This window comes from Cricetulus griseus, chromosome X (assembly GCF_003668045.3).
Source record: "Cricetulus griseus strain 17A/GY chromosome X, alternate assembly CriGri-PICRH-1.0, whole genome shotgun sequence".
Taxonomy (NCBI): Eukaryota; Metazoa; Chordata; class Mammalia; order Rodentia; family Cricetidae; genus Cricetulus; species Cricetulus griseus.
The window spans coordinates 66,586,125-66,607,758 of NC_048604.1; the positions used below are offsets into that span (position 1 = coordinate 66,586,125).

The 21,634-nt window shown below is 40.3% G+C and overlaps 2 protein-coding genes across 3 annotated transcripts; one reads left to right on the forward strand and one right to left on the reverse strand.

The window, feature by feature from the left end:
• Positions 1–1,542: 1,542 nt before the first annotated feature.
• Positions 1,543–21,031, forward strand: Rlim (ring finger protein, LIM domain interacting). 2 transcript variants are annotated; one of them, XM_027433071.2, is made up of 5 exons: positions 1,543–1,682; positions 3,540–3,601; positions 14,394–14,583; positions 15,046–15,129; positions 16,599–21,031. In XM_027433071.2, exons 3-5 carry the CDS (start codon positions 14,418–14,420, stop codon positions 18,158–18,160), a joined length of 1,812 nt encoding a protein of 603 aa, XP_027288872.1. In that variant the 5' UTR covers positions 1,543–1,682; positions 3,540–3,601; positions 14,394–14,417; the 3' UTR covers positions 18,161–21,031. The 2 variants fall into 2 exon arrangements, with proteins under 2 accessions (XP_027288872.1, XP_027288873.1); XM_027433072.2 differs by having other exon boundaries at positions 1,544–1,682; positions 3,545–3,601.
• Positions 13,826–14,241, reverse strand: LOC100762148 (60S ribosomal protein L27-like). The gene has a single exon (XM_035450298.1). The coding sequence runs from the start codon at positions 14,204–14,206 to the stop codon at positions 13,844–13,846; it is 363 nt and encodes a 120-aa protein (XP_035306189.1). The 5' UTR covers positions 14,207–14,241; the 3' UTR covers positions 13,826–13,843.
• Positions 21,032–21,634: the final 603 nt, after the last annotated feature.

The window sequence follows — 21,634 nt, forward strand, 5'->3', positions numbered from 1 at the left end:
GGGAGTACTAGCGCAGGTTTGAAACACCAGTACTTAGGAAGTAGAAGCTTGATTGCAGATTCAAGGCCAGCCTGGGTCTCATCGAGACTCTCCATTTAAAAAAAAATATCTTTCACTGTAACTCAGGCTGGTCCGGAATTTACTATGTAACCCAGGATGGCTTCCAATTCTCAGCAATCCTCCTGCCTTAGCCTTCCCAGTTCTGGGGATTTATTGTATTCTTAAACGGTGAGATTAACAAATAGTTTATTAGTTAAATGCTTTATAGACAATTAAGCAAATAAGGGATTGGAGAAATTGTTAAGTTAAACACGGTGGTCACAAGAAGTTTCTCTGGTAGGTGAGGTGAAGCCTAGATGATTAATACAAAAATATCAAAGAAAAATATTTCATCCTCATTTATGTTTGTTTGGGTTTTTGTTTGTTTGTGACAGGGTTTCTCTATGTAGCACTGGCTGTCCTGGAACTCGATCTGCAGACCAGGGTGGCCTTGAACTCCTACAGACTGGGCCTCCTGTGTGTTGGGATTAAGGTGTGCTCCACCACCACCCGGCTTCCAGCCTAGTTTAAGAAACTGAGGTAGGAATAAAAAGCTATCTGTTTAGCAGAAGACAGGAAAATGGGGATGGTGGCACGGAGACATCCTTAAAACAGGTTTAAGGTTCTTTTCCCCTTTAACTGTTGAATGGGAACTGGGAGCTGTAGGGTGCATTCCTTTCATTCCTTCCCTTAGTCATCAGCAGGTAAGAAAGGCTTCCTTAACCAATCGTTTAGAATTCCCCTATCAGATTTTCCCATCCATTTGCAAACTCCGCCCCTTTAAAGTACTCAAGTTAGAGCCTCGTGGAGTCCTTCCTTAACACTTTTTAACATTGCAAATTGACTTTGTCCCTAAAGTGCACCCCTCCCCCACTTCAAATTGCAGCATTGAGGAACAAATAATGTATTTTAAATTTTTGTTCACTCTAGATTACCAAATCCCGTAGGAACTGAGAATTTCTATTTTTAGACTATTTCAACTTTATTTTGGGTTCAACTTTCTCAACATCTACAGCTGTGCTTGATCTACAGTTGGCACTTGGTAAATACATGTTGAATAAAACGTTGGCTGCGGTCTACACTAGTCTGGGACTGTGTGGATCAATGCCAGTGACATTTATAACACATTCTACTTCTCTGAAAAAGGCTTTGAGCGGCCCGACTGTGACGTCCTTCAGCTTTCAAAATGGGAATGCGAAGGTTCCCACAATTCTCAGAACGCGAATTTCTCGCCACAATTCAAAATGGCGAAGGAGGGTGGGGCCTGTCACATGGTGGGCGTCACAGCGGCAGTTTTTTCCCTACCCGCCTCCCGCCGCGTGCGATAGTCTACCGGTCCCCTCCTCTGCCCAGCAGGCCTTCTCGAGGAATCAACTGGGATTGGCTGGCTAGCAGTCTGGGACTGGGGCCTGTGAAGCGGGGACGCGGCATCATCACTTCCTGTTGTGGGCAGTCGTTTCCTGTCACTGCTAGGTAACAATGGGGAAGATAATGGCTGCTTGAGCTACGTCTCAGATCGAGCTCTGGGTTAGAGACGGGTCTCTACCAGGGGTTCGGAGGCGGGCTGGAGAGCGGCGGCTGCGTGGCAGAGCCCCGGTGAAGGCGGCGGAGCCCAGCGGGTCGGCTCTTGGCCGGGACACCGAGTAAGTGACGGCACGGGCACCCTGAGGAATGGGATGTCGGGCTGGGCAAGGCAGCGGCTTCCAAAATGGCCCGAGTGGCTGGCCGCGGCCGAGACAGCCAGCACGGCCTCCCGACCCGGGTTCGTGGTTGTTGGGGCTTCTATGGCGCAGTCGCCGCTGCCATTTTAGCTGGGTGGTGTGTGGCGGCCGGCTCATCGAAGAGGGGAGGCGGTGGGTAGGACTTCCTCTCCGTGGCCCTGGAGTCGCGGCCCGGCCCTCCCGAGCTACCAACGTCGGAGAGGCGCCCGGCCATCCTGACCTCCGAACGTCTTGGAGGTGCCCGGCCCTCCCGAGCTCCCCTCCCGAGCTCTGAACATCTTGGAGGTGCCCTGCCCTCCCGAGCTCCGAACATCGGGGAGGTTATCGTGGACTTTGGGCCTTGGGCATCAGAATCTCTCCAGTTCTCCTTACTCGGGAGTTTCCCCCTCGTCGCCCCGCGTTGCGGATGGGGTTAGGGTTTGGGGAAGTGGGGTGGAGGTGGAGGTGCTCTGAGTCAGATGTTGGGAACTCTTGGGCCTTTAGATTTTCCCAGGATTCGCAAAGCCCCATTTTGAACCCTTCTGGAGGGCATTGCCAATTAGTTGCCCTCTGGGGCTACGATGACAGTCTTCCCCTGAGGATAGGGGACAAATGTGGTTTGCTTCCTGCCTCCTTTAGCCCCGGTGTATCCTTGGCTAGATAGTACTAGAAGGATTCCCCCCCTCTTCCAAAAAAAAAAAAAAAAAAAAAAAACGGAGGGAAAAGACGTTGCGGGTTGTTTTCCCTGGGTGAGTGTGGGAATTGAGCCAGATTATTTTCAAGTTAATATCCGTGTGATCCGCCAACATTCATACCCCTCCCCCACTCAAAAAACCCCCTAAGGGTCTCGGCTTCTGCGGGCGGTACCTGCCACGTACGCCATAGCTTAGTAACTAGTATTAACCGGTTGGGCTTCTGCTTCCTGAATACTCAGTCCCTTTTCCCCTTATGCTGATTAATTTCAAGATGGTGGAGACAGCCACGTTCTTCCCTGGACAGTTTCACCATACTTATTCCACAGGTTATTCTAGCAGTCTGAGGCCTAGCAGACTAGTTATTAAGGTCATTTTTTTTCTTCTCAGGGGCAAAAAGATTTACATCAGATTCTCATGCACCACTGGCAGGCCCCACGATTTTTTTGGCTAGAAATCAGTTGCTTACATTTCTTGAATCCTAATTAACCACAGTGCGTTTAGATGATTGAAGACAGAAAAAAATAACAAATGTAGCGCTAATCATTTCTTTGATTCTTCATAATTACAAAGTTACTCATCTTCCCGTCAGATCAGAGTCTGGAGAGGAAGCAGGCACATTACAGGTCGGCCTTTTCCTCAAATCAGTTTCTGAAATACAGGTTAAGTATTTAGAAAGACCAACCCAAACACCCTTTAAAGTAACTATTTTAGGGCAGTTTTTCCTGAGAAAGGTCACAAACATTCTTTAGCCTAAGATGTCCTTATGGTTTCTATTACTTTAGTTTCTGCCTTAGGCTAGTTTAATGTACCAAATAAATCCTTGAATCCGAAAATAATTACTAGTCTGATAAGGAAATGGCTGTTTTAAAGAAGTTAATATTAAAAGGTAGATTGCCTCTTGGCTTTTAAAGGAAATATTTTATCTAACTCCTGGTTCCCTCTGGCCTTCTTGGTTCCTAAAATATCCTAATTCTAACATTGAATTAATTTGGGTTATGATTCGTGTAACCAAAATACATATGATATGTGTTTTTAAGAATTTGTTTTATTTCAAAGAAAATGTGGGGTTTATAACAGGAAGAATAATTAATTCTTTTTCTCCTAGAACAGAGTGAAGAAAACTAAAATCCAGTTTATTGGATTTCAGTACTATGTCATAACAGACAGGTAATTATTTTTTGTTTCTTCTCCTGATGGTGTGTATGTAGAATGTATTTACAAATATATGTTGTTGTGTTTTACAGTCCCTGTGGTTGAATGGTTTTTTAGTGATGAGGGTAGGTGTTTTTTTAATGTGAATGCAAAGGGTACCTGAAAGTCACCTATGCTTTAACAGTGAATTTTATTTTTAAAGTAATCTAATATTAGCCAAACTTCCATAGCACTGAAAGAAAAAATTAGGAAGCTTTAAGATATTGTTGGAATGACCTGGGCATATGAAATTGCTTTTAAATATTCAGTGAATAACTAAATGAAATCTCAATAGAATGTGAGTTATTTTGTCTGCCATTTTATTTTTCTCCCTTCAAGATTCAGGAAGCCATATTGGTATGTATTGCTCTGATTAATTCTGTTATTATTATCAACATTGTAAGATGACCACATAAATTTCTTGCACTAGCCAGGGCACTTAAAAGTAAGTGGGACATTTTAAGTGTTCCTAGAAAACAGATGCAAACTTGGGTGTCCAAAGCAAACTGCTGGACAGTTAACTAGGCTACATTTATAATTAACTTCTCTTGAAGAGTATTGCTAGGCTCTGGGTTTGGTGTGTATTATTTTGTAATCCTCACAATAAGATCTTCATGGGAATGTTAACTATTTTAAAGAGGAAGCAGACTTAGTTTGCCTCAGTGGAACAGAGGTGAGAGTTATCCAGTAACTGCATTATTTGGGTGGTTTGTTTATAGTTTCTGTTTCAACTATTATTGCTTCTTGGTGTAAATTGATAAATTTACTTTAAAAATAAGTCTGTCATGGTGGCCCACATCTGGAATTCTGGCACTTAGGGTGGGGTCAGACATAGGAGGATCACCACAATTTGAGATCAGCATGTGAATTCCTAGGCCAGCCAGTTTTACATAGTAAGACCTTGTCTAGGAAAAAAAATTACAAGCAGGACTCTTTTAAAGAAATAGCTCACCAAAATCTTTAGAAATGTTAGGCTGCTGTCTTTCAGTTGTTAAACATTGTAGTAAGGTTTTCAGTAGGAGCAAGTCAAGTAGAACATTTACATTTATACAATTGTGGCATGTGTACTTTTCCCATAATCATACAGGACTGGGAAATAGAGTACCTCACTGAATAGCACCTTGTTCCTTTGATTTACCATAGAGTGGCTAATAAATAAGTCAAAACCAGACCAATGAGGTGCTGCATTTGGGTTAGTGCCCTGGGTGAGGGCAGATTTCTAAATCTTCATGTCCCACTTTGAAGTTTCAATGCTAAGATAGTATAGTTCCATGTCTGTTTTTTCCTTCATTATTTTTTTTCTCGGTTTTGAATAGGGGCGTTTCCTAGATGATGTAAAGCTGTTCATCTTTCCCTCTAATTAACTGAGCTTTTTTCCTTAAAGATAATTCCTCAATTATGGATGCATGTTTTTGAACATAGGGTTTTCCACCTGAAATATGTAATTGTCATTTTTGCTTTACATTTTTCTTATATTGCAATACTTTAACTTGAGATTTTAATTTCATTAATCATAACAGCACCGATATGTGTGGGACAAATATTTGTAGTAGACAGCAGGACTCTGTGTGTGTGTGTGTGTGTGTGTGTGTGTGTGTTTAGGTAGGTTAAAGGTAATAACTGCACCTCTACGGAGTATGCTGTCATTGCAACCTGTGACAGTCTGAGGGAGTTTGGGTGGGGAGAGATGCTTGTGTGTTATGATGATCTAAGTATAGGTATAAAAGGTTCTTAGTATATGGGTCAGACCAGGGTTCAAGGCCACCCTCAGTGATTTCTGTGTAAGAGCACTGGTTCCGGAACGATTTAGTTATCATCGTGTTTGATCTCAAAATTGTTTTCCTAAACTAAAATTAAGTGATTGATAGAGGTGATAGTGCCTTTGGTTGTGTTTTATTTTTGATTTTTGATTTTTTTTTTTTTTTGAGGCAAGGTCTCTTCTATAGTCCAAGTTGTCCCGGAACTAGGTATATAGCAACCTCAAGGAAATCCTGTCTCACCCTCCAGATATTTTAGGGACAATATTTTTTGTTTTTTGATAAGAGGAGCCTTCTAACTGCTGGAATTACAGGAGTGCTTGCTTCATAGGCCCAGCTTGATGGGAAATCTTTTTTTTCTTTTTCTTGATGGGGAATCTTACTTCCTGAAATGGTATTGTAGTTACTGATTACTATCAACAGTACTAATAATCATAGATTTTTGTGTTAATTGCCTTTTAAAATCAACATAGAAATCTATAGGGTATTTTTTAAGTTCTTTGGAATAAAAGAACATGGAATGAGCTGGGAGGTGGTGGCACTCAGGAGGCAGAGACAGGCGGATCTCTATGAGTTCGACACTAGCCTGCTCTACAAGAGCTGGTTCCAGGACAGCCTCCAAAGCAATACAGAGAAACCCTGTCTCTAAAAACCAAAAGAGAACATGGAATGGGTGATTGAAGATTAAATTCACTTTCTGACTTGCTTTAGTGGGATGAAATGTCATCATGGTGGCTTCCCACTAACTTGACCCTATAAGCTGGTAGCATTTAATTTACCATATAGTTCTTAATACTATTTCAATTCAATTGTTTTAGAGACTTGTAGTCGGAATTGTGAACTGCAAGTCAGTATTCTTCCTGCCAAGAGATTAGACATGAGGGACATTCCTGAATCCGTTTTGGATTTTTTAGCTGCCCTTTACAAGAGGTAAAGATAGGAAATTATAGGCAAAGCTAAGTGTCCATTCAGGTCATCTGTAAGCTCATTACTATGGTGTCTCAGTACTGGATTCGGTATATGTTCTACTAGTGTACTACTGCAACCGTTTCTGCAAGTAATGTGGTTGGTGAATAGTATCTTCCATAAATAAATGCAGTAAAACAACCGTGTCCTGTTGTTTTTAGTTAGATTATTTTATTTGTATGAGTATTTTACCTGTATGTATGTCGGATTCCCTGGAACCAAAGTTACTGATGGTAGTGAGCCACCATGTAGTGCTGGAAAATCAGGTCTTTTGTAAGAGTAACAAGTAACACCATGCAGCCATCCTTTAGTCCCTCTGTCCTTGTTTTCTTGTTGTTGTTTGTTTTTGAGACCAGTCTCACTGTGTAGCCCTGTCAAGCCTGGAACTCAAGAGTTCTGCCTGCTTCTGCCTCCTGAGTGCTGGAATTAAAGGTATGTTTCACTATGTGCAGTGCCCTGGTTTTTTTGTTTGTTTGTTTTGAGAATGCTTCATATTTTTAAAAGTGAGAGATGACAGAAATGCACAGCTAAACTTTCATCTATCTATCTATTATAAATTTAATAAATTTTAAACATTCTACAAAGAAAAAATTCTTAACACTTTTGGTATCTACATACATGATGGTATTTTTATCCTGACTTCAAATCTAGTAGGTCATTTGATTTAACTCTGTATATTATTTTTGGTGGAACTGGGGTTTGAATCTAGAGTCTTAGGCATACCTGGCAAATGCTCTACTATTGAGTTGTCGGCCTAACCCCATTTTTACATTTTTATTTTGTAATTTGAGATCACATCTCATTAAGTTGCCTAGGCTTCCCTGGAACTGTTGTACAGATAGGCCTTGAACTTGTAATCCTCCTGCCTTAGATTTCCCATTAGCTAGGATTACAGACCTTTGCCACAGGCCTATCTCACCTTTTAACCTTTTTTTGTTTGGTTTGGTTTGATTTTTTTGAGACAGGGTTTCTCTTTATATAAGAGCCCTGGCTGTCCTGGAACTTGATATGTAGACCAGGATGCCTTGAACTCACAGAGGGACTCCTACCTGTACCTCCAATTGCTGGAATTAAAGGTGTGCACCATTACCCAGCTGGTTTAACCTATTTTTAGACAAAGTTTCACTATCCTTGCCTGGCTGTCCTCAAACTCAGAGATCTGCCTGCCCTAAGTGCTGGGATTAAGGTGTTCCTCTTCATACCTGGCTATGGTTGAACAAACAGGTGTTTTTTTCTTTTTGGTGTTAGTATTATTGAACTAATGCTTTATTGACAAAAATATATAGGATTCAAGCTGAGCTGTATGTTTCGGGGATAGAATTTGTCTAATATGCACAATCCATTTCCAGCACTGTTGAAGAAAATTACAGAGCCAGCGTGGTGACACAGGGCTAAGTTGTATAGTGAGCTCATGTCCCTCCAGTAGCAGACCAGAAAAGAGAAAATCTGCCTGTTTGCGCCAGTACAGGATGTTTTGTGGGCTAGGGGTATAACTCAGTGAAAGAGTGATTACCAATCAAAAGCTGTTTTGTTAGTGGGCTTCATGATGTGGGCCTGTAATCCCAGCTACTTGGGAGGCTGAGGCAGGAAGTTAATAGTGAAAAATGCCTGAAAGAGTGCCAAGGATGTAGCCCGATGTATTAGAGTGCTTGTCTTGCATGTGTAAGGCCCTAGGTTCAATCCTCAACACCACAAAAAAGTTTTTTCATGTTTGAAAGTGTTTATACAAGGACTGGCATAAAAAGCCCATGGGATTCAGGTGCCATGCCTATTGGCATACAACCCAGGATATAATGGGAGGGGTGTCATTTAGTGGAAAATCCATTGACTTTGGAATCAGTAGTCCTGTATGCTGACCATTTATTGTCCACTGGGCTTTGACACAGCTAGTGAAAGGCTCCTTAAAATGAGACCGGGTTCATTGAGTATTTCTGAGTAAGATTGGTTTACCAGGCATTAAGACCACTGCTTGCATTCAGAATTTACCTCACTTCCCATATGACTGCCCCTTTAGGATGGCTGTGCCTTCCCAGTGCCGAATCCTTTCACTTATTATACTCTTAGCAATGCAGAATGAAAGCAGAAAAGATGAAGAGTTGGGGCAGAAGTAGGGAAGGAATCGAATCAGATTTTATTATTCTCCCTGTCCCCAAAATAATTACAAGGAACAGATTTTATTTGATGGAAGCCACTACTTTAGTATGTTGCAGAAACACGTGGAGAGATTTCTCATAAGTATTGCTGAGTGTAGGGGAAATGTACAGCAGCATGTCATTATGGAAGTAAAAGGAATTTGGAGCTGGTCTTTGTGTTCTGCTTTGAGGCAGGGTCTCATATTATCTCCATAGGCCTTGCCAAGAAAAGTCATAGAATTTTGTGTCATGGAAACATACAGTTCAATAATCTTACTTAATGACATTTTAGTTCAGAATCTTCAATTCCGTCTGTTCTAACTTCTGTTCAGCCTCTACACGGTATGACTACATATAGCTTGCTTGCTTTAAGGTACTGATTGCATCTCCATTTGGGGGCAGTTTTGTTGTACTGTTGTATTACAAGGAAGAATTACTGGCTTCCCTGTTTTTGTCACCTCTTGGCTCTAGTTTGGCACTGGTTATATTCTCTTGTGATATGCCTTTCTATTTGAAGGGATCTTTCTGTTCCCTCCTTCCTCTCTTTTCTTTTCCTTTAAAAATAGGGTCTCTAAGTGTATCCCTGGCTACCCTGAATCTCACTATACATAGACCAGACTGGCCTTGAATTCAGAGATCCATCTGCTTCTGTTGCTGCTTCCCTGGTGCTGGGATTCCATGCCTTGCCTTTGTATTTTGCTGTGCTTTATTTAGACTTAACTTTTTGTCTTTTCAAGACAGGGTTTCTCTGTGTAGCTTTGGAGTCTGTCCTGAAACTCACTTTGCATACTCTGCCTCCCAAGTGCTGGGATTAAAGGTGTGCAGTACCACCACCTGGCTGTCTTATTACCATTGGTTTTTGACAGTTGATGCTATTCTTAAGACTATGGCACACTCTTCTATCATTGGCATGTGCCTTTTCTCTTATCTTAGGTTCATGTCCTTTAAATGTCAGAACTTATCAGATGTTTTTGCTTTCTTTGGAAGATTTATATTTATTTTATTTTATTTATTTATTCTGTATACAGTTTTCTGCATGCCAGCAGAGGGCACCAGATCTCATTCAGGGTGGTTGTAAGCCACCATGTGGTTGCTGGGAATTGAACTCAGGACCTCTGGAAGAACAGTCAGTGCTCTTAACTGCTAAACCATCTCTCCAGCCCCGGAAAATTTATATTTTTAAAACCTATTGAGCCAGCAGGTTTTTTTTTTAAATTGTTTGCTGATCCTTCACAAGTGGATTTTGTCCTAACTTGCTTTAGTGGCCAGAACATTGACTGCTTTATGAATGTCAAACATTAGTGGTGGTTTTCTTTAGGAAATTATTTATGGCTTGAGAGTTTTGTTTTCTTTCCCTTTGTGCTTTTCTGTTTAAAAAAGGAGCCACTGCTACTATTACCTATACCAATTTGTGTTATTTGTAGGGGAAAATGGTGGCTTGTGTTGCTTTTTTACATTTTACCCATATGACTTCCATGACTGTTCACTCTCTGATTTCTAGTTCTCCCATAGTGTCAAAGTTATTAAAACACTTGTCAGAAATGTCTATAGAAACTAAAGAATCTTAATAATAGGGTACTTTTAAGAATAGTAGTCTAATCTGGGCATAGTGGCGCGCGCGCACACACACACACACACACACACACACACCTTTAATCCCAGTACTTGGGAGGCAGAGGCAGGCAGATCTCTGTGAGTTCCAGTCCAACCTGACCCACAAAGCAAGTTCCAGAACAGCCAGAACTGTTACACAGAGAAACCCTGTCTCAAAAAGACAAATGAAAATAGTAGTCTAAGGGAGATAGAATGGGGATCTGGATGTGACTATGTATAGACTATTCAGCTGCAGGTAAGTAAGTGGGCAAAATTTGACAAGAATGGGCCCCTTTGCTTTTTCCAAATCTGAAATAGGGTTTGGTTTTTGTTTTTGAGATGGAAGTCTGTATCTTGAGCTGGCTTTGAACTCTTTTGGTCTTCCAGGTATGGGGGTTACAAGTGTGAGCTACTATACTGAGCAGGATTTTGTTTTTTCCTTTTGGATTGATGTACATTGCTATATATGTGGGATGGGATAAAGTATAGTACTTTCCACCACAAATTTAAATTTTCGTATTGTCCTTGTTGGTTTGGGCTACTGTAATAGAATGCTCTAAGCTGCATATTCTATAAACAGCAGAAGGCTTAAAGAGTTCAGGAGGCAGAGTTAAGTCAGAATCAAGGCCTGGATAGCTTAGTGACTGTCCAAGGTTAACTTCATGGCTCTCACTGTATTCTCATTGATGAAAAAGTCAAGGTATCTCTCTAAGGGTTTCTTCGAAGGTCATCCTAATCCTTACTTCCTAATTGGTGCTCAAAACTAAATCTGGGTCCTTTGCTCGAGCAGCCAGAGCTCTTAATCACTGAGCCATTGCTCCACCCTAGTGCATGAAGTTTAAACTGAGGAAATTCACGAACTTTTGAAACTTTAGTTGGAGATCAGAGATTATATATCTGCTGAGCATCAAGGACATGGAGCCTTGAGTGTCTGATAGCCTGTGATACCAGTACTACTGTTGCAGTGACTTTTAAGTTTTGTGTGTAAGCATTAACTGTCCTGTTATTCATTAAGAGACATTATCTACTAGTTACCAGCCAAACTGAATTCCTCAAGCCATTTGCATTTTGTAGTATTTGAGGTGGTTCTCATTAAGAAAAAAATGATCTTTGACCCAAGTCCTACGAATCATACCAATGTTAAGCCATCAAAAAACTGCATGGAAATGCTAAGCCTATGGCTCCCATGAAGCAGGATTGTCATGAGTTTAAGGCTAGCATAGGCTGCAAAGTAAGACCCTGTCTTCAAAACAAAGCAAAGTGGTAGATTTCTGACAGAATCCCAGCACTCAGAAGACAGAGGCAGTCAGATCTCTTGAGTTTGAGGCCACATTGATCTTCAAAGTGAGTTCTAGGCCAGCCAAGGCTCCAAGGCTACATAGTAATACCATGTCTTAAAAAGGAAGATTACTGACAAAAAAAGTCCATACAACTCAAGAAGATTAAGAATGAGGTTTACATTGACACTATTGGTTCAGTAACATGATGGATTCTAATATTTTCTTCAAAGTACTTGTTGGAGAAAATAAAATGAGTAACCAGAAGCTTTAGAAACATTTTCATTTTCATAAAACGTAGTCTCACCAGGGTTTTCCCTACTACACATATATTTTTTATTATTTCATTTATAAATCATTCTGGCAGGCCTGCTTTAAGTTATGCTGAATTAAGTATTTACTCAACTTCTTTTAAAACATCTCTAATCTTAATATTCAGAAAGCTAGGCTGGGAAGATTGATACTTCAAGACCAGCCTGGACTACATGCTCACCTGTTGTTTCGGTCAACTATTCATGGGACTAGTTGTACACTTAGTTTATACTTGAATAATCAACACTTGCCTAGGGAAAGAAACGCTTGGAACACTGTCCGTTCTATTTGTTAACTCATCACTAGCCACTCCGTTGTATGGTCCTTGTATCCTCACAGCCTGTCCAGTACCATCAGTGTTTTGTAGAACTGTATTAACCAAAGTCTAATACTAACAAGTTCATTTTCTTTGTACACATTTATGCCCTTAAACAGAATTTCATTTCCCATTGATAAAATGGCTCCCTCCCTCCCTCTCTCTCTCTCTCTTTTTCTGTTCTTCCTTCCTTCCTTCCTTCCTTCCTTCCTTTCTTTCTTTCATTTTTTTCTTTCTTTCATTTTTTTCTTTTTTGGTTTTTCGAGACAGGGTTTCTCTGTGGCTTTGGAGGCTGTCCTGGAACTAGCTCTTGTAGACCAGGCTGGTCTCAAACTCACAGAGATCTAACTGCCTCTGCCTCCTGAGTGCTGGGATTAAAGGTGTGCACTACCTCTGCCCGGCTTAAAATGGCTTTCTTTGCTCAGGAAAAAAAACAAGTCATTTGGAAATTTGGTTAAATCCTCATTTTTATTTCTTGTTTTATTGAAAATTTTTCATACAATACAGTGACCATGGTTTCCCCTCCCCCAACTCCTCCTCTGTCCCCACTCATCCAACTCCACCCCTGTGGTGATATCTTGCATGTACAAACTCTACACCTCTATGGCTAGCTAGTGACAAGCTCTATCCTCTGATCTTCAGACAAGCTTTATTTGTACAAGCAAGATATCACCACACACCCCTCCTTAGAAAACAAATGAGCAAACAAAAACCCCTTGCCCCCAGTTCCTTACTTGACACCTAATCTCTACTTATGGATTGTAGCATGTATATTGAAGGCTTAAAAGATAACATCCACGTGATAGAAAAAACACAATATTTTTCTTTGAATCTGGATTACCTCACTCAGAATGAATTTTTCTAGCTCCATCTATTGATCTATAAATTCTATAATTTCATTTTTAACAGCTGAATAGTATTCCAGTGTGTAAATTTTTATGAAGAAATATTTTAGGTGGATTCCTTCAGCTTGAATTTTCTAATTTGCAGAGCATAGGTTTTTTGTATTGGGAAAATTTTGACAAGTATTTTAATCTTCATTTTGTATTACTTTAGCACATTCATAGTGTCTGCCTAAGTGCAGCCTCTGTCATCCAATCTGGTGAAAATTAGGTATCCTGCTGTGCCTTTATGTTATTTTCGATGTTCAGAGTGCACTTTTCAATTGCCACAATGACTGTGTCCTTGTATATTTTTTAAAAGTCATAGGATGATACTCATGCCATACTTGAAATACTACCAAGTTACAATTGCATTGCATAACAAGTGCAGAGAGCAGCAGTACAAAGCAGTGAGGGAACCACTTAAAGTCCATCACAGTTGCTCAATTCTGCCATCATAACACAAGCGCACATGACTGTGTTCCAGTAAGACTATGCATACCGAAGTGTGTATTTCATAGTCTTCAGACATCACAAACAGGTTTTAAATGTTCAAGTAGCCATGTTTTTTAGCACGCCTCTGTTAGCCCAGCAGCTCTCAAGAGGCTAAGGCAGGAGAACCATGTTTGAGTTAACTGAACCACACAGATTTCCCTGACTGAAGTAACTATAAAACCCAAGAGCTGGATGTGTATCCTCACAGTGGAGTGCATGCATGCAGGGCCCTGGGTTCCATTTCTAGCACTTCAATGTAAAAACCATTTTAATATTACAAGGAAGATAAAAATACACCCCATTGTTAAATTTAGCCCAAGCATATAGTTTGCTAACTCCATGACCTAGTCTTCCTAGTGTAACAGTGCTTTCCCAAGGTTTTCCTGTTACATTTCATTTATTCATTTTTCTTTTTTTTTAACTTTTAATAATGGAAACAAAAATATACCTAAAAACGAAGCTTCTCCATTTGTTCTTTCCTGTCTTGTATCATTCCTCAAACTTGACCTTGGCTTCCCGCCTCGCCTTGCGTTTCAGGGCTGGGCTTCTGAAGACATACTTGTTGACAACAGTTTTGTCCAAGGGGATGTCCACAGAGTACCTTGTGGGCATGAGGTGATTGTAGTTATAAACTTTCACAAAAGACTTAATTTTTGATCGCTTGACGATTTTCTTCTTGCCCATGGCAGCTGTCACTTTTCGGGGATAGCGGTCAATTCCAGCCACCAGGGCATGGCTGTAAGGGTGGTCTGAGGTGCCATTGTCAATGTTCTTCACGATGACAGCTTTGCATCGGGCGTAGCGTCCAGCCAGGACCAGCACCACTTTCCCGGGTATCATGAACTTGCCCATTTCGACAGCAAGCAGCCATTTCCCAGCAGAAAGGAAGGAAGGACACTTCTGCTAACCTTTCACCCTGCGGAGCCTCATTAATTCATTTTTTTTAAATTCCTCTCTTACCTGCATTTAGATTTTCATGTCAATAACACTACAGAATGCATAATGACGTCAGTTTTCAAGTTGGTCTTTCTCTTTTTAGATAAATTTCCACTTGTATATCAAGATGGACAACTCAGATTCTAATGATAAAGGAAATGATCAATCTGCAGCACAGCGCAGAAGTCAAATGGACAGACTGGACCGTGAAGAAGCTTTCTATCAATTTGTAAATAATCTGAGCGAAGAAGATTATAGACTTATGAGAGACAACAATTTGCTGGGCACCCCAGGTAAGCTACATCTAATGTAAGGTTTTTTTTATGAAATAGCTTGCTTTACATACACTGTTTTTTAATGAAAAATGACTAATACAAGAGGTGCAGTATGGCATTTACTGCCATATTTATTACCTGATTCCATTCTTTCATAATTGGAACAATTGTGTCAGAGACATTTGGAGCATTTTGAGCAAACAATACCAGACACTAATTAGAATGTCTTTAACTGCAGTTTTCGCCCTGCTATTACTCTGTGGTTTCTGGCAAATCAGTCACTCAATTTAAAGTGCAGATAACAAAGCCAGACGTGACCTGGTGGCATGTGCCTGTAATCCCAGCTGCACAGGAGGCTGAGGCTGGAGGTTGAAATCAGCCTGGGTGGATCCTTCTTCAAAAAGAATCATGAGGGTGGCAAAAAGACAGACTGACTTGTGGTTGTCATTTGTAAATTGGCAACTATTGTTCCACCTTCAGGTGAAAGTACTGAGGAGGAGTTGCTCAGAAGACTGCAACAAATTAAAGAGGGTCCACCACCACAGAGCTCAGATGAAAACAGAGGTATGTTGTGCTTTGGAAAGTGGCTAGTGGATGATGGGAACTTCGTAATAGTAAATGTCAGCCAAAAGATTATCCACAAATGCCACAAATTAATGTGCTGATAAGTAACTTCATTTAAAAAAAAAAAGTGGCATTTTCTTGCTATTTGGTGAGAATGTCAGCGTGCTGTTTTCGGCCACACCTTTGGATTGTTTGTGTTAATTGGGCCACAGTGAGAAGTAGCCTATTTAAATGAGATTTTCCTCCCCTTGGCTCTCCACATCCATTGAAATTTCCTGCTACTTAGTGCCTTGTTTATAAATGTGGCTTCATCAGCAAAAAGAAATGCTACTTTGTCTGCCCTAGCGCCTCTCTACTGGGTGTAATTTTGTTCCCCTTGGGGGGGTATTAGCAATGACTGGAGACACTTTGCTTGACACAACTGATGAGGGTTTGCTATTAGTATCTAGCAGGCAGAGTGCAGGTACACTGCCAACCATCCTGATGTCCTACAATGCACACCACAGTTCCCAGCATTAATTGGCTCAGAGTGTCGCTGCTGCTGCTGCTGAGCAAGCTGGTTATAACCTCAGGATTGGTGCTTCCCTCTGCACAGGAAATAGGGATTGACTGTAACCTAGGAGCTATGGTGAAACATTAGATTGTGAACATACTGTTAGGTATGCTGTTACTCTAGGTTCAGGCTGGTCATTGTCTTCATTTTCATGATAGTTGAAAATCTTGATATTGACAAATATTCAAGTAATTATAAACTATTAACCTTGTTTATATTTTTGCTCTGGCTGCAAAATTCTTATATTTTAAAGCAACTTCATATTATCAAAGACACTTAAGCTAGGGCCCTAGATGAAGTAATAGAGATGGAAAATTTGGTAGAAATATAAATTGGAACTAAAATACCAACACAAGCCCCTTCCCCCAACTAGCCATCATGTAGTGATTTTATTGAGTGGACTGGAAAAAACAAGTTGCCTTCTCACAGTCTCACAGCTTCTTCAAGACCAGCGGTTCTCAACCTTCCTAATGCTGTGACCCTTTAATACAGTTCCTCATATTGTGGTGACCCCAACCATTATTTTCATTGCTACTTCATGCCTGTAATTTTGCTACTGTTAGGAATCATAATGTAAATATCTGATAAGCAAGATATCTGAAACAGGCACTCATTCCTCCTGATGGGGTCGTGACCTACAGGTTGAGAACCACTGTTATAGATAGGCTCTCATGAAATAATGAAAATAACTTCCTCCAGATCCCCTCTGAGAATAAAATTCTGTTACTCTTAGCTTTCTCTTTTCAAATACCTCAACTTTTTTTGCTTTTTCTGTAGAAATCAGTGTTGCATACAGTATAAGATCTGTAAATGTAAAATTTGTTCAGAATTGCAAAATTCTTGAATGTTACTTATATGATTGTCCTAATTTTTGTAGTTCCTTTCTCTCCCTCTCCCCCTTCTTTGTTTTCAACAGGTGGAGACTCTTCAGATGATGTGTCCAACGGTGACTCTATAATAGATTGGCTTAACTCAGTCAGACAGACTGGCAATACAACAAGAAGTGGTCAGAGAGGAAATCAGTCCTGGAGGGCAGTGAGCCGGACTAATCCAAACAGTGGTGATTTCAGATTCAGTTTAGAGATAAATGTTAACCGTAATAATGGAAGCCAGACCCCAGAGAATGAAAATGAAACATCTGCTAGACGTCTTAGTGTAGAAAACATGGAAACCAGCAGCCAAAGGCAAATGGAAAACCCAGCATCTGAGACATCATCTGCCAGACCATCTAGGTCAGAACGAAGTTCAACTGAAACATTAACAGAAGTGCCATCCACCAGAGGTCAGAGAAGAGCAAGAAGCCGGAGCCCAGAACACCGAAGAACCCGAGCCAGAGCTGAAAGAAGCAGATCACCTCTGCACCCAACAAATGAAGTTCCACGAAGATCTCATATCTCGTCTCAGACCTCGGAGAACCCTGTGGTAAATGAGACTGAGGGAAGTTCTAGAACCCGTCACCATGTGACCTTGAGACAGCAGATAAGTGGACCTGAGTTGCTAGGTAGAAGTCTTTTTGCAGCTTCTGGGTCAAGAAATGCCTCTCAAGGGACAAGTTCTTCAGACACAGTTAGCCATGGTGAATCTACAGGGCCTGGTCAGAGACCTCCAACCATAGTCCTTGACCTTCAAGTAAGAAGAGTTCGTCCTGGAGAATACCGGCAGAGAGATAGTATAGCTAGCAGAACTCGGTCAAGGTCTCAGGCACCGAACAACACAGTCACCTATGAGAGTGAACGTGGAGGTTTTAGGCGCACCTTTTCACGTTCTGAGCGTGCAGGTGTGAGAACCTACGTCAGTACTATCAGGATTCCCATTCGTAGAATCTTAAATACTGGATTAAGTGAAACTACATCTGTTGCGATTCAAACCATGTTAAGGCAGATAATGACAGGGTTCGGTGAGCTAAGTTATTTTATGTACAGTGACAATGACCCGGAGCCTAGTGCCTCAGTCTCCAGTCGAAATATAGAGAGAATAGAGACGCGGAGTGGAAGAGGGAACTCTGGTGGTAATAGCTCTAGTTCCGGTTCTAGCTCCAGCCCCAGTTCCAGTGGTGAAAGTTCAGAAAGTAGCTCAGAGATGTTTGAAGGCAGTAATGAAGGAGTCTTGCCTGGCCCAGTAGGTGGCAGGAGAGAAGGTCGACATAGGGCTCCAGTTGTATTTGATGAAAGTGGCTCTTTGCCATTCCTTAGTCTGGCTCAGTTTTTCCTCTTAAATGAGGACGACGATGACCAACCCAGAGGACTCACCAAAGAACAGATTGATAACTTGGCAATGAGAAGTTTTGGTGAAAATGATGCATTGAAAACATGTAGTGTTTGCATTACAGAATATACAGAAGGCAACAAGCTCCGTAAACTACCTTGCTCCCATGAGTACCACGTCCACTGCATCGACCGCTGGTTATCGGAGAATTCCACCTGTCCCATTTGTCGCAGGGCAGTCTTATCTTCTGGGAACAGAGAAAGTGTTGTGTAATGAGAACAGAACTCTCAGCTGTGTAGCTGGAATAGTGATGGGCAAACAGAAATCACTTGCTTTATGTCCACTTTTTTGAGTGGTGCTTAAATATAAAGTCACAACCTGAATTGAGTCATTGCTTTCTGAGGGAATCATGTCTTTTCTCTAATTTCTCTTTCAGGATGCAAAGAATATTTCAGAAGCAACGTTTTAGGACTTAAATGTTTGGTTTCGGTACCAGATAATTGCTAACCTGTTACTGATAATTTACCCATGTACGCTTGTCATTTTTCCCTTTGTTATCTTAAGGTCTGCCCTAGTAGTGGCTCCTTTCTCTATCATGTTGACCTCTTTTGAAAGTTTCCCAGGCCATAAGAGAGGCATGAAGAAAATTCCCACTCAAGACTAAGTTCCATTATGTGTTTTGTAAGTGATTAACTAAAACTATACCATTCCCAGTTATTGACACAAATTCAGTCACATTCTGAATATTGTTTGTTCACCTTCCAGAATAGGTGACATGGACATATCAGTGTAAATAACACTAAACAGTTAGGATCTTCTAAGTGTATTAACTGTCCTAAGCCCATCACTGTGGCACACAATAGAGTGAACTTATAGTTTAATTGAGATATTTATCTTGTGGAAATATTAAAAAGCCTATGCTTGTGTAAGTGAAAAAAAATCACATTCATTTGTTTAAAATGTAAAGCTATTTTGTAGAGGCTCAGTACTTTTCCAATGCACTGTTGTATTAATGCATTCAAAATTGTAAAGTACCATGCTTAGAAATGAGAACTGCTTTTTGTGAGCCAGCATAGTAAAACAAACACACCAAACAAAGTACGAAGCTGCTTTTCTAAGTGTGTAGATGTCAAGAGCAGAACATATCTCTATTTAATGTATTTTGTGAACAGCTACTGTGACATGAGAAAGAAAGGACCATGCAGAATCAAACTGCATTAAAGACCAATGGAGATCATGCATTGTAACTTCGATTTAGGCAGGAAGTGCTAGATGAGGGTAAAGACAACTGCTCCGAACAATGGGACATTTTCACGATGACAGTAATATAGACATGAAATGGTTTCATATGGTAAAAGGCACAGCAGCTTGACCTGGTATTCTACTTGAATAGATGAAGGAGATCATCGAATTTGGCCGAACTGTCTTTGGTTTGAGTTAAATTAATGTTTTTACAATCTGCTCAAAAAGAAAGGAAGGAAGGAAGAAAGAAAGAAAGAGAAAGAAAGGTGGAGGAAAGAGACTTCGAAACCAATATTAAAGGAAGGATTTCAGTTGGTACCGATGGGTGTGCTATTGGAAAAGTCTCGGATTTGCTTGTTTTCGAGATTTATCGTGTAAGGTACTAGTGCACACTTGTCTTTGTCATTGCTGTATCTAGCAGATCTAACATGCCGCATTTAAAGACCTATTCATAAATTAAGAGATTTTTATCTTTTATTGAAAGTGAGGCATGTTGGGTTACTTGAAATTCAGATTCTAGTTGTGTTGCCCATATTTGAAGATGAGATTGCTGGCTCACATCTATGGACACGCACTTTATTTAGAATAGATTGTAATAACCCCAGTACTGTTGCCTGGTTTTTCATTTGCGGCAGGTTGGGGTTAAGATTAGTCTGGCCATTTCTCTGGGGTAAAGCTACCAGGCCAGAAGAGAAGCTGGATTGAATATACACATCCCTGGCCGTTAACCAAATGAACTAACTACCCAGGTTTAGTCCAGGACTCCAGAAAATGTTTTACCCACATCTGCTTTAGGAATTACCTGCTTACCCTCACTGATATGACCTTAGCAGTAAAGATTATTTTAAAGTTTATTCTTTCATGTTTTACTCTGGCTTTCAATCCTACCTAAGTATCAAGGAAATTAAATTGTAAATATGGTAGTTGTTTACAAAGGATATGTACTGCTCTTGCAAGGAAATAATGTCCAAACAAAGCTTCACTTATTTTTTTTAATATAAGCAAATTTCATTGTTAATGGCGCTTATGTAATACATTTTTATCTTTTTAAAAGAATTGTCCATGTAAAAGTCAGGATTCCTTTATATTTGTGAGCCTCCTTGCCACCTCCCTGTGGTTTTCAGATCTGCAGCATAGTCCTGATTAACTAAAAACAAATCCATTTTCCTCTTGGTAAAATGTTCCACTTTAGGGGTGTTCATTTTCTATAGCTCAAAAACAACTGCAGCACATTCTAAACATGAAGTTACTGACAGCAGGTACCTCCCTGACCTCCCTATTTGTGAAGTACTGAAGTCAGAGGTAACTCAAGCAGGATGCTGGTTATGAATGGAGATGTTGAAGCTCTTCAGAAACACTGGAACCCATTCTTTCCATTTCCAGCCTTCAGTAGAACGCACATGTTTGATGTGCATGTAGACCCTTTCAAATAGCACTCATATCTATTGGGTTGTGGAGAATGAATACAAGTATTGTTAGTGGGATTTGCTTTTTTATTTTACAAAGTCCATGACTATTACTAGTGTTGCGGACGTTAAAGATAAGGTTGTTCGTATAGGTGTCAGGTATACAATAAAAAACATAAATCTTTTCCCTCATCAGTGTCCAAACACACCTATTTTTGAAGGAACATTTTCTTTCAAAAGACTTTACATTTCATTTTGTATCTTTGCACTTTTTCTTTATTATGGAAAGGTTCTGTCTTTAAGACCTACTTTGAACTTCATGCAGTAATAATGTTGGGAGATTACATTGTTCAAAGCATAGGGAAAAGTACTACAGTCTGATTTTCCTTGAATATTTCAAAGGTTTTTTTTTTAATCCGCTTACTAGTATAAAGGTTTGCAGTGTTTTTTATTCTACGCAGCTTACAATGTTGAGATTTATTAGTGCTGAAATATTGAACAAGTTAAAAAGTGGCAGGCTATTTGCAGTAACACTGAAGAGAGCTGTGGTGAGAATTTGGAACATTTTCTCTGAAAAAAAAAAATGTTAGTTGCACCACTGTTAATAGAGGTGGCATAGGGGAGAGGGAGGAGGCTCACACTAGTGTTGGAACAGGTAATTGTCCAATTGATAAGGAAATGCTAGTGCCAGGAGATAGTCCATCTCTGGGAACATGATTGTCAGAATCCATCCAATGTAGGAAACTGGTTAAGTGTTACCGTAAGCTATGGGTTTTTGTCTCCTTGGAAAACTTCGTTTCTGTGCCAAGTATCCTCTGCTTTTGTCAATGTCTTCTCTTTATGAAAGGGTAGCATTTAGCATGTTTTTTATTTAGCCACCTGCTTCTATGACTTTCAGTCAGTTCTCCAAATACCCATGTGATAAAAGAGGTCAAAGTTGCAAAATGACTGTTAAAGGCCATTTAGTTTGCTAGAATGCAGTGGCACCTTGTGGTTGACATTTTTTTTAACAGATGGAGACTTTTTAAATTCTTTTGTGAAAGGAAATAATTTGTAATATGCCTTAGTTGATTTTTAAATGTTCTTTTTTTCTGACTGG